At 44.8% G+C, this 13,612-nt stretch overlaps 1 protein-coding gene across 1 annotated transcript in view; it reads left to right on the forward strand.

Moving 5' to 3' along the window:
- AKAP8 (A-kinase anchoring protein 8) overlaps nt 1-13,612 on the forward strand; it is a 1,438,733-nt gene that overhangs the window by 396,643 nt on the left and 1,028,478 nt on the right. The window contains exon 7 of the mRNA XM_044084424.1: nt 13,222-13,241. Coding sequence (XP_043940359.1) covers nt 13,222-13,241 — 20 coding nt within the window. The remainder of the gene's footprint in view (nt 1-13,221; nt 13,242-13,612) is intronic.

The following is a 13,612-nucleotide window of genomic DNA, read 5'->3' on the forward strand; positions in this document are numbered from 1 at the left end:
AATCGCCATGAGAGTGAAGGAGTGGGCAATCTCCACCAACTGTTTTCTGATAACAATGCACATTCCGGGTTGGTCCAACATACTAGTGGACAAGTTGAGCAGAACTATCCTGATGCCTTACGAATGGTCTCAGAATCCTTGTGTAGCGGAGCAGATTTTTCTCAAGTGGGGTCTGCCTTGCTGTGATCTCTTCGCATCTCCTTCCAATGCAAAGTGCAGCGAGTCCTTTGCTCTGATCCCCACTCAGGGGGAACTTCCAGAGACGCTCTAGTCCATGGTTGGCCTCCCGGTCTTCTTTATGCATATCCTCCATTACCCATCATGAAAGTTTTTACAGAAGGTTAGTCAGTTGGGGAGCAGAGTCATCCTCATTGCCCCATTCTGACCTCACCTGATTTGGTTTCCCTGTCTTTGGTCTCATCTGGTAGCTCTTCCTTGGATCCGATTCCAGGTATTTCGCACCCATCAGGGATTCCCCTTCCAGAACTGGGCAGTCTGAAGCTCCGTGGCTTGGCTGCTCCAGTTCCATTGATTGCCAGGACTCCCAGACTGACTTAGTCTGTTCTGGTGGCAGCCTATAAGTCATCTACCAGAAAAGTTTGCTGTAGTAAGTGGAAACGTTTTTCAATTTGGGCTTCTCGAGGGATTTAGATCCTTTGACGGCTCTATTGCCAGCGGTTCTTGAATTTTAGCACATCTTTTCCAGCAGGGTGCCAGCTCTTTTATGGAGAAAGTTCAACTGGCTGCCATTTCTAATTTCCATGTAGGTGAAAACATTGGGTCCTTGGCTTCTTCCAGACTTTGCAAAACCTTCATCAAAGGAACCTTTCTTTTAAGGCCTCCGGTTAAGGACCCCACTCCTCCTTGGGATCTTACTTTAGTTTTACAGGCGTTAGTTGCCCCGCCCTTCGAGCCAGCTGCCTCTCTGGACTTGAAAATTTTTGTCTTGGAAAACAGCTTTCCTACTGGCTACCACCTCGGCTAGGAGAGGGTCAGAACTTCAAGCATTATCTGTTAAACACCTTATATTTTTTTTTGTAAAGACAGGGTCTCACTTCGGACTAATCCTTCCCTTTTGCGTAAATTTACTTCAGAATCAAATCAATCTGCCGGTCTTTTTTTCCAAATTTTCAGAACAAGGGGGAGTATAGACTACATTTGTTAGATGTATGTAGGCAGTTAAGTTTCTCCTTACACAGGACTACACCATTTCGCAAGTCTGACCAATTGTTTGTGTTCTTTGCTAGGCCTTTTTTGGCAAACCAGTTTCCAAGGTGACAATTGCCAAGTAGATTTCCCTTTGCATTTTGCAGGTTTACAAAGCTAAAGGTATGCCTATTCCGGGGAGGATTCATGCCAGTTCTACCAGGTCTGTGGCTGTCAGCTGCTTTTTGGTCCAGAGTATCCTTGGACGATATTTGTTCAGCTGCTACTTGGTCCTCATCTCATACTTTCATTTCTCATGATATATTTGACATGGTTTCCAGAGGGAGAGCATTCTTGGGCTCCACGGTGCTCCGGAATATCCTTCCAGTGAGGCCCTTCCAAGGTTATGGTAGCTGGGGACCCTGTCCCACAGGTTTTGATGACCAAATGAAGTTTACTTCAGATGAAGTTATGTACTTAGCATAACATTCCGTCTGAGTAGTTAGACTTCATTTGTCATTAACCTTCCCTCCCTCCTTCCCCCTGGCCTTGTTATTGGATTCAGTCATCTTAAGTGACTTGAGTGCCTTTGCGGCCCTCTTGTGTTTTCTTGTGGGTCAGGTTTTTGCTGTTAGGGCTCATTTTGTTGGGTGGCAAACTCTATCTGAGGGGAGGGAAGGAGGTGCAGTGGTATGGGTAAGGGGAGGAGCTTGGAGCTCTGATCTGATACTGGTGAAACTGCTGTCTCGCATCCGAAACCCACAGGTTGATGACAAATTAAGTATTAGCTACTCAGATGGAACGTTATGTTAAGTACATAACTTCTTTTCCCCTTCCCTTGGCCTCATTTGATCCATCAGCCATGGATTCTTGATCCAACTGTAGACCTGCTGTTTCACCTGACAGACATGACTCATCTGGAGCTTCCAGATCTCAAGTGGACTGTTTGGTGTCTCAATTTCCATTAATAGCCAGACAACCTATGCTCTCTGCCCCTCTTTTGGATTCTGTTATCTTCACTCAAATCATCTGCAAGGAAGGTTTATGCTAGCAAATGGAAAGGATTTGTATACTGTGCACTTCATAATAATGTGGAACCCTTTTCTGATCAAATTCACATTGTTCTAGAATTTTTGTCACTGCCTTTTAATCAAGGGACCAGTTCTTCCACAGTAAAGGTCCAGTTAGCAACGATTTCCAGTTTCCATGTTGGTCTTGATGGTTCTTCCCATAAACTTTAAGGCCTTTCTGTGAGGAAGATATCTGAGATCCCTTGTCAAAGATCCTACTCCTCCATAAGACTTAACATTAGTACTGCAAGCTTTGGTCCTTCCGCCCTTCAAACCTGCACATACTTGCGATCTAAAATTTCTGTCTTGGAAGACTGTTTCTGGTGGCCATTACCTTTGCCAGAAGGAATTAGAAATTCAAGTCTTGTCGGTAAAACATCTGTACCTAATTTTTCAAAAGGTTAGTTTGTGAACAAATGCATCCTTTCTGCCAGAAGTAATATATCAGATTTCAACATTAACCAGTCTGTCAATCTACCAGTTTTCTTCCTAGGTTATACAAACAAAGGCAGATGTTTGGTGCATTCACTGGATGTGCATAGGCAGTTGCATTTCTATTTACACAGGGCGAGAGACCTTAGAAATTCAGATCAGTTGTTTGCTGAAAGTAAATCGAGCAAGCCTCTGTCTCGAGTGTCCCAGCCAAATGGCTTACCAATTGCATTTCCTTTAGTTACAATAAGTTGAACTTGCCTTTAACTAAGCAGCTGCATGCTCGTTCAACAAGAGCAGTAATGGCTTTTTCAGCCTTTCATTCAAGAGGCTCCATTGATGATATTTACGCAGCTGCAGGTTGGGCTTCCTCACACCATCTCTCATTACAAACTGGACTTGGTTTCTAGACATAGGGCATCATTTGGCTCAATGGTGCTTAGGAATGTCCTTCCTTAAGGCCACCCTGGGATTCCAGTAGCTGGAGACTGTCCCTTCAGTTGAGGACAGAATGAAAATTGTAACATCAGGTAAGGAAGTCGTGTACTTAGCATAAATAGTCTTGTCTGTGTTGTCCATTTTCATTCTCAACTCCCCACCCATCAACCCCGAACCAGTGCTTTCTGAAAAAACAAGTGGATAGAGCAAGCTTTTGGAGGTCTTCCCCTTGCATTCTTTGGCTCCCGATGCAGTTTTGTGATACCGTTATTTGCTATAACACTGCTTATTTTTTCCATAAGAGTAAAGTGTCTATTCTTTTGTTATAGTCTGCAAACAAGGTCTGAGGTAATAAGGGTTGCTGCATTCTGTGTAATGGAGAAGCTTGACAGTCCAAGGTTGCTGAAGGCTTTTACAATGGCCTAGTCAAATCCAAGGGATCGGATCCAAACCCTTTGGTTGAAGAGATGAAGATGGACAACACGGATGGAATGTTAAGTACATAACTTTTTTTTTTTTTCCCCTTTTCTATTTGCTTATAGACTGCCACCCTTTTGTTAATTTTTTTAATAATAAAAACTTCTGTGCTCATCCTCATAGATTTTTCCCTTTGTAATCTTATGTCCTTCCTTGAATCACTGCTGCAGTATAAACTGATAGGTTATCCTGCCAAGGATAGCCGTCTGGCTAGATTCCGAAGTCTGGGCTCCCTCGCCTCTCACTATACAGCCAACCTCATCCCTAAGGATATCAGAAAAGAACATAAGGATGGAAATTGCCTCAGAGCTTCCTTACCACTAGTACAGTACTGAACTGTTATTTAGCTTTGATCTGTCGTGTAGGATTCATGCCACCTAAGCTTTAGAATCACCATTGGGGACTCTGTGCTTAAAAGTTTTGTGCATGTCATAGAAGAGAGGATAATGTGATTGTGGGAGGCAAATTCCTTACTCAGATCACCATATCAAAGGTCTGTTTTGCTCAGGCACAGTATAATACTGTTAGGATTATTCTAGATGTTGGGCATTTGTGCCTAAGACTTTGCATAGTCATCTGTTCTTAGAGGATTTACCTGGGGAATCAAAAGCATTAATTTGCTTGCTCAAGTTAAAATGGCCTCGAGTCCTAATCTCCCAGTTTTCCTTTGCTGTAGAAGTACAAGAAAGTTAGGATAGTGAGACTGCTCCTGAGTTGGACCTGGACATCCCCTTGGCTCTGAGACCCCAGAACATACATCTGCTGATGTTCCCTCTATTGCAGCCACTTCCAGGGCTGATGGTCAAGCCGTTTCACATGTCCATCCTGTCCGACCAGTCCACTGCAGGCAAGAAGGGAGAACCTCTGCTTGTAATTTTGGAGGGACCTGGTGGAATTCCTCAGGTTTTGGTCTAGAAGGTTTCTAGTTCATTGATTGTGGTTTTAGGGCACAGGGCCTCCTTATTTGGAGCAGGCAGTCATCCCAGTTAAGAAGCAGCAGAAGGAAAAATGTACTTTTTCTCCCTCATCTTCCAGAGATCCTTGGAAGGAATGGAAAGATTTTATCCATGGCCTTTTAAGACAGCCTTTGAAGCCGACCTTTTTCTTTCCTACTCCTGGTGCCTCTGCTTTCTTCCTCTTCCCTCAAAATACAATGAGAGGAATCTGAGGAAGGAGTATGACCCTGGGAAGAATAAGCTAAGGAGTCATTTCTATCAGTCATTTGCCTGTGACATGTTTCAGATGATTTTGCTTTATCTCCTGATTTCTCCTTTTGGAGTCATTGTAAGGATGATGCAGCATTTTCAGTGGGGGATGTTCTCAGTTGTCTGATAGCAAGAAAAGATACTATGCTCTTTTGGAAATGAGTACCTAAACTTTGCCATTCCCTCCTGTTTTAGAAGTTTTGGATAACTTTCCACAGCTGCTTTATATACTGAGTCTGTCACCTGTCCCTAAGAAGCCAGTTGAGTTCTGCAAGGTGCTGGGCTCTTGTAGGATGTTTGTGTTACCCTGCTGCAGTCATCACACTTGGGTTATCCTGTCGTCAGGCAGTCCCGCAGTCAGCCGGAATTCCAACGTCTTGTACTGAGTCTGTCACCTGTCCCTAAGAGGCCAGTTGAGTTCTACAAGGTGCTGGGCTCTTGTAGGATGTTTGTGTTACCCTGCTGCAGTCATCACACTTGGGTTATCCTGTCGTCAGGCGGTCCCGCAGTCAGCCAGAATTCCAAAGTCTTGTTCCGGCGTCTGTTGCTGTCGCTTCTTCACTGACGTCAGTGCGCCAGGGGTATATATAATGCATCCGACGCCATTTTCTCCAGTCTTTCTTGCCGCGCGGTGCCCGAAGCAGAAGCAGTTCGCAAGTGCCGGTCAGCCGACTCCTGAGATTTTCGAAGTCGAATTTCAGATCCGAAGTCTGCAATAAAGCTAAGTACCCCGTTGGGGCAACTTTTCTTGCCTCAGACCGATGTCAGAAAAAGTTAACAATTGTATTTCTTGTGGGAAGCAAATACTTCATAAGGATTTTCATTCTTACTGCATACCTTGCCTAGGCCCAGACCATGATGTCACTGGTTGTCGTTTTTGTGCTAGGTTTAATAAGCGTACTATAAAAAGACGCTTTGATTTCGCACGACACTACTTCGGTAGAAAATTTAACTACACTATGCCGTCGGAGCAACCGACTACCGGTGTGCACAAAAAATGCAAGGATAAGGACAGACAGCCTAGACTCCGAGGCCTCAGCTGGTCCGGTCTCATGTTCACCGGTCTTCAGTGAGGCTCTGACGCAGCCCCTGACTACCGCAGATCTGGAACCAGAGACCGCTTCAGAACTTTTGGCGGATAGTGCTAGGTCGACGCAGCCATTTTGTTTAGCCCCTTCCGACGACACTGCTGAAAAAGATGTCGGTGCTACAGGAACTCCTTCGGTTTCTGAAGACGTCTTCAAACTGACGCTCACCATAAAAACGTACCCTAAGACTCCTATTAAACCTAAAAAGACTGCACTTCAGTCTCCAGTTCAAGATCCCATGCCTAAGAAACAGATGCTCAAAATGGCTGAAGATTTGATCTCTTTAATCAGGGGTTCCCAACCTCCACCTGACAAAAGGCATAGACAAGAGGAAGAATGTCTCCTCTGAACAAGTGTCTATTTCCTCAGGCTCTTCTGAGGACCAAGATTACTCCTCCCCTTATGAAAATTCTGATGCTGAGGATTCTATACCCTCAGCTTCTCCTCCTGAAGACTACTCCTTTGGGGAAACTTTACACACTATGAGGGAACATTCACTGGGAAGGTCAGGACTACTCTGACTCAAAGAAAAGGCTCAGAGTTTCTTTTACTCCCCCAGCACAGACCACTTGCCATCCCCCCAGTTTTAGACATTGTGGATGATGTTTACTTATAATCCAGTTAGAACCCAGATTCTCTGCCTCCTGCTCCGGCCAAACCTGAAAGATACTGTAGAGTTCCTGATTCCCACAAATTTCTTTATAAAAGCCCTGTTGCTGATCCAGAGACTATCTCCCAGGGTCCCAAGGGGGCTAAGGCTTCTATGGCTAAAAACCCAGTACCCTCTGAAAGGGACTCCAGAGCACTAGACAGGTGGGGGAAAAAGGTTTACACCTTAGCCACTCTAGCTATGAGGGCACTAAATTGCCAATTCCACATGCTAAAATATCAGCAATTTCTAATGTTTCAGTTAAAACAAAAAATGAGCACACTCCCTCAACAGTCTGAATTGAAAGAAATGCAGGATCTGTTGCATGCAACTGAACAGGTGGGCAAACATACTTTACAATGTGGGTTTGATTCTTTGGAGGCTTCCTGCAGAGCAGCTGTCACTGGGTCTGTTATACATAGGCATGCTTGGTTAAAGGAACGAACTCTGCCTGATCATGTTAAAGCAAAGCTTCTAGATGCTCCCTTACAGCAGGATGTTCTTTTTGGAGTTAAAGCAGAAGAAGTCTTAAAGAAAATGGAGGATAAGGCAAAATCTATGCAGACAGTCAAAGATTTCCTACAGGTACAGCCCCCTCGTTTCAGCAGAAATTGGCCAACAAAAAATTGGTCCTTTCCAGCTACTGACAGACCACAGAGGGGTAAATACAGACGTCCAAGAGGCAGAGGACAACCACAAGTCCAGTACAAACCACACCAATGGGGCACTGCAACACAAAAGGGAGGAGAAGACAGGTCCCAAACTACCAGGAGGCAAACTCAATGACTTGCACCTCATCTGGCCAAGCAATACTCTTGGCAGCCCCCTTGGGAGGAAAACTCTCACTTTTTTCAGACAACTGGCACATTGTCACAAAGGACAAATGGGTCCTAGACATAATTTCACGAGAATACAGATTCCATTTTCGCACCTTGCAAATGAAAAGAGGAATGCCAAACCTGCCACAAAATCAATGAGCAGAGGCACAAAAACAAATTACAGCTCTCATGGACATGAGAGCCATTCAACTGGTACCTACTCGAGAGCAAGGCCAAGGATTTTACTCAAGACTCTTTCTCGTTCCCAGAAAGGACAATGCCTGGAGACTAATTTTGGACCTTTCAATTCTAAACACCTTCCTATGAGTACCCAAATTCAAGATGCTTACACTACAGCAGCTTCTTCCCATGTTGGGCAAGAAAGCATGGCTAGTAACATTGGACCTCAAGGAGGCATACCTGCATGTCCCTATCAAAGTTGCAGAAGATACCTCCGTTTCATTGCAGGTTCAACCCATTACCAATTCTCTGCACTGCCCTTTGGCTTATCTACTACGCCCAGTGTCTTCACAAAATGCCTGGCACCAGTAATTGCATACTGCAGACAGAGGAATTCAGATATACCCATACCTGGACGACTGCATCATCCAAGCAGAAAGCAAGGACATCCTCTTGCAACATCTGGCTTTTGTAAAACATCTAAGTTGCCTGGGGTACAGAGTAAACGAAAAGAAATCAAAACTAGTACCCTCACAAAATATGACATTCCTGGGTGCCAGCTTGAATACAACAGACCAGAAGGCTTATCTGACGCCAGACAAACTACAACTGACTCAATATTTCATAACAATGGCAACAAAGACCCAACTACCTGCAAGAAAAATTCTGCAGGCCTTGGGCTTCATGGCATCTTGCATACTACTAATACCATTTGCAAAGCTGCATATGAGGAAATTAGTGGTACCTAAAAAGTGTATGGTCTCAACACAGCCACAGCTTGGACACAGTGATATCTCTCATTCCCTGCCTACATCAGGAGTTTCTATGGTGGTCACAGGCATGTCACCTCAACAAGGGTCAGCCTTTCACCTTGCCCCCCTGCCAGGCAAACTATGACAACAGATGCATCGGACTACGCCTGGGGGGCACACATGGCAGGACACCGTTTAAGGCGTATGGACTGCAGATCAAAGGAATCTGCACATCAATCAAAAAGAGATGCTAGCTGTACAGAATGCTCTGACAGCCTTCAGGAATCTGTTACATCCAGGACAACTTGCAATAAGGATGGACAACACCACAGTAATGTGGTACATAAACAGGGGGTACACACTCCTACCCTCTATGCAGCCAAGCAATGACCTTGTGGAACACAGCTCTGGCTTACCAAGTTCAGTTACAAGCTCAATTCCTGCCAGGAAAAAAGAACACATTGGCAGACGACCTCAGCAAGAAACATCATGGATCCCCACGAGTGGAAACTGGATCCACAAGTATTTGCAATAACTCATGGGGCCTTCCAGACATAGACCTGTTTGCCAGTCCTCACAACTATCAACTAACAAAATTTTGTACAAGGACACTTCACCATCAAGCTTGGAAAGTGGATGTGCACTCATTCATTTGGAAAAACCAGACAGTATATGCCTTCCCTCCATTGCCTCTCCTCACAAAGGTGCTTCTGAAAGTCAGAAAGGAGAGACCACGACTGATGCTCATAGCCCCAGACTGGCCACGCCAGCACTGGTACCCACTATTGAGGATTATGGCCCAGGGCCCACCTGGGATTTTACCGCAAATTGCCCATTTGCTCACACAGCAAAACAATAATTCTTCACAGCCAGCTCAAAACCTTAAATCTGGCTGCATGGCAGCTCTTCTTTCCCAAGCAGTTATGGATGTTATTCTGGAAGCTAGGAGGCCCAGCACCAGGAAGGCCTATTTGGATAAATGAAAAAGGTTTTGTGCCTGGAACTAAAGGCTAAAACACACTTCAGCCCCACATGCCTCAGATTCTACAGTATTTAACTGACATGTTACACAAAGGACTTTCTTTTACTTCCATTAAAATCCATGCATCAGTTATTTCAGCCCACTACAACACAGATCCACCCTTATTTTCACATCCACTTCTAAGGCAGTTCCTCAGAGGGGCAAAAAACATTAGGCCCCCCAGGAGAGCACCTACACCGACATGGGACCTCAGTTTTGTTCTGGAAAAACTTACGCTACCTCCCTTTGAACCAGTTTTCTCTGCAGATCTACAGTTTCTATCATGGAAGACTGCCCTGCTGCTAGCAATAACTTCAGCTAGAAGAGTCTCAGAGCTGCAGGCACTAATGGCAGTGGAACCTTTCCTCATTTTCCATCAAGACAGAGTTTCTCTACGAACTAATCCTTCCTTCATGCCTAAGGTGGTTTACAGTGTGGCTTTAAATCAAACCATCCACTTACCCACCTTCCCAAATCCATAGAACAAAGGAGAAAGACTCATGTATTCCTTGGACATTCACAGGCAACTATGTTACTACTTTGATAAAACTAAGGCTTTCAGAAAATCTGACCAGCTCTTTGTATCCTATGCTACAGCTTCACAAGGGAAGGCTATATCAAAACAAACCATTTCCAAATGGATAGGACATTGCATTCGTTTTTGCTATACCCATCATGGAAAACCAGTTTCTGCTACCATTAGGCCCCACTCTACCAGGGCAACAGCTACATCTACAGCCTTCCTCAGGGGGGTTCCAACCAAGGAGATTTTGGAATCTGCAACTTGGAGTTCAGTACACACCTTTACCAGACACTATCACTTACCACTCTACTCAGACCAGGGCTGGCTTCGCCACTGCAGTTCTGCAGGGCCTTCTAGCCTCCTCTAACTCTCTCTAACTCCTCCACCCATCCTTAGCTTTGGGATTCTACCCAAGTGTGATGACTGCAGCAGGGTAACACGATGAACATAGTACAGTTTTGTACCTACCATAAATGTAGATGTTCGAGTGTACACCCTGCTGCAGTCCAGGTTACCCTCCCTCCATCCCCTCTGATCTAACTGGCTAAATGTCTTTAATTCCTTCCTGATGTATTTGCTTATAGCTGGAGGGATTTTGTGTTTGTGAAAAATTTACATAATTTGGTACTAATTACTGACCACCTTTTTGGGGGCACCTGACATCTGGGGCAAGAAAAACTGAAGAAAATTGCGTCTGATGCATTATATGTACCCCTGGTGCACTGACGTCAGGGAAGAAGCGACAGCAGCCGACGCCGGACCAAGACTTTGGAATTCCGGCCGACTGTGGGACCGCCTGACGGCAGGATAACCCAAGTGTGATGACTGCAGCAGGGTGTACACTCTAACATCTACATTTATGGTAGGTACAAAACTGTACTTTCTTGTATAAGAGCTTACTCCTGATCCATTTGTTTCCACTGAAAAGCACAAGCCTCACCCTTTCTCGCTGTTTTTACCCTCTGATGGGACGACAGCAGTGCTATTGATAATGTTACAAAATTTATGCTTCTACCAGTCATGCTTTTTGAACTAGCGATTAGCATACCCATATGATCAGATAGTTTGTCTATTCTGGGTAACTTTTCTGAGACTGAAGTTAAATTACCTGCATTTTTTCTTAACTCTTACAGGTTGGTAGGCATTCTGTTAAGCGCAGCTGCTACTGCATCAGTTGTTCATAGGTTTTCCTGGCTTTAGACTTAAGTCTGTGCCTGATAATCAAGCAGCTTTGCTTTCACATTATTTTTTTGACTAGGCAAGCATCTGTAGATAACCCCCTATTCATCTGTTGCAGTATTCTTAACATGAGTGAGTTCTCCACTGTAGGTGACCGGATGTCAAAGTATGCAAAAGTTTTTAACTACTGTAGGACGTGTGGTACGTCACACACAAGCTTCACTCATACTTCGGCCATAAAAATAACATGCACACACCTACTGCAGAACAGCTGCTGCCGGTCTGTGCTCCACCATTGAACGATGGTCTGATTGCCGAGCCGTTAACTGTTTTCCTGTGAATTCTGATAAGTGCCCTGTTGGAGAAATTTTATCTGTCAATGTCCATTCATTCTTAACAAATAGGACCTGGTTCTGACCACTCGGAACTGGCACGGACATTATACAGGGAGACATGGTGGAATGAGGAAGTACAGGAGAGTATACAGAGGAAGAGGCTGGTGAAGAATAAGTGGGATTGTCAAAGAGATGAAGAAAGTAGACATGAGTATGAGATGAGGCGCATGGCAGAGAGAGAGGTGGCGAAGGCTAAGGATAAGGCATATAGAGAGTTGTATGAGAGATTGGACACTAAAGAGGGAGAAAAGGACCTGTACCGATGGGCTAGACAGAGGGACAGAGCTGGGAAAGATGTGCAGCAGGTAAGGGTGATAAAGGACAGTGAGGCAAATGTACTCACAAGTGAGGAGAGTGTTGAGTAGATGGAAAGAGTGCTTTGAAGGGCTGATGAATGAAGAGAATGAGAGAGAAGGTTGGATGATGTGGGGATAGTGAGTCAGGAAGTGAAGCAGATTAGCAAGGAGGAAGTAAGGACAGCTATGAAGAGGATGAAGAATGGAAAGGCTCAGGTTGGCCCAGATGACATACCAGTGGAAGTATGGAGGTGCTTAGGAGAAATGGCAGTGGAATTTTTAACCAGATTGTTTAATGAAATTTTGGAAAGTCAGAGGATGCCTGAGGAGTGGATAAAGTGTTTTGGTATCTATCTTTAAGAATAAGGGTGATGTGCAGAGCTGCAGTAACTACAGAGGGATAAATTGATCAGTCACAGCTTGAAGTTATGGGAAAGAGTAGTGGAAGCTAGGTTAAGAAGGGTGGTGATGATTAGTGATCAGCAGTATGGTTTCATGCCAGGAAAGAGCACTACAGATGCAATATTTGCTCAGTGTGTTCATAGGTTCATACTAGGCTGTCTGCCCTGCGGCATTTATAAGCCTAGCCCAATTGTGTTTGGCTTAAGTCACCCCTTGATTTGAGTATACTGTGCCCTTTTTAAAGTTTAGTTTACTGTGCCCCTGTCTAATAGTGACACGAAAGTAATCCCTGGGACAAACCTACGATCCCCCAACCACTCATCAAGATTCTTCTTGGTGAGTCAGTGAGGTGCTCTGCCTAACATGAATTGGAATTCTATTCCAGAGCGAAGGGAGCCTCTGGGTTATGAATCTGTCCCTCCAGCATGTTCTATTTATTTCTGTGCTGAGGTTCAAGTCCCTTGAGCGCGTGGCTCTAAGGGATTTAGATTTACTGAGGTGGAGCATGTCCATTAATTCTGGGTTGGACATAGCTTTATATGTCAGACATAGATAGCCTCGAAGTAGGCGGTATGCAGCTGAGTAGAGCTGGAGTTTTTTTTAACCGAGCAGCATATGGCATCTGAGTCCCTTGATCCTCCTGGTGAGGTACTTTTGGGGTCTTTCTAATTGCTGCAGGGGTCGAGTAAGGTACATCCCAAAGGGGGCATTGTATTCTATGATGGGCCTGATGAGGGATGAATAAAGGGGGACGATTACCTCTCTTGATCTAGATGTGAATCCTTTCATGATGAGGTGGGCTATGTAGAAGGTCTTTCTAACCACTTTGGCAATGTGGTTGTCAAAGGAGAGATTGCTATCAACTTGGGTCCCCAGATCCCTATTTACTTTCTCTGTACTTAATGGATTACCACCTATGTGGTAATTTGTGGGCACATTGTTTTTGCCAAAGGGTATGACTATACACTTTTTGGCATTTAGCTTTAGACCATGGCTCTGGCACCAGTTATCCGTCTCTGAGACCTTTTGAAGGATATTTGTGTCAGCTGGAGAGTCGACAGGCGTCCAGTTTGCAGTCATCTGCGAACTTGGTGAGCCATAGTCCTCCCACGTTGGCCTGTACCTCAGAAAAGTAAATACCGAAAAAGAGAGGTCCCAGGACAGAACCTTGTGGGATGCCACTTGTGACCGGTTTCGAGTCTGACATGGCTCCAGCAACTCTGACTCTGTGGGTTCTGTCTTTGAGCCAGTTTGCAACGCATCTTGTGACATAGGGGTTTATATTTAGGCTGGATAGCTTATCTATGATGCCCGAGTGGGGTATTGTGTCAAATGCCTTTGCGAGGTCCAGATAGGCTGTGTAGACTACCTTCCCTTCATCTATGGCCTTGGTGACTGTTTCGAAGAAGTCGACCAGGTTCAAAAGGCAGGATCTGCCCTTGAAGCCAAATTGGGTAGGATCTAGTGTCTGTAGGTCCCCAATGTCTTTGTTTATGAGTTCCATGATGATCCTCTCCATAGCCTTGCATACTAGGCTAGTC

The sequence above is a fragment of the Protopterus annectens genome, chromosome 9.part0 (genome assembly GCF_019279795.1).
Source record: "Protopterus annectens isolate FY-2018-M chromosome 9.part0, PAN1.0, whole genome shotgun sequence".
In the NCBI taxonomy this organism is placed as follows: domain Eukaryota; kingdom Metazoa; phylum Chordata; order Ceratodontiformes; family Protopteridae; genus Protopterus; species Protopterus annectens.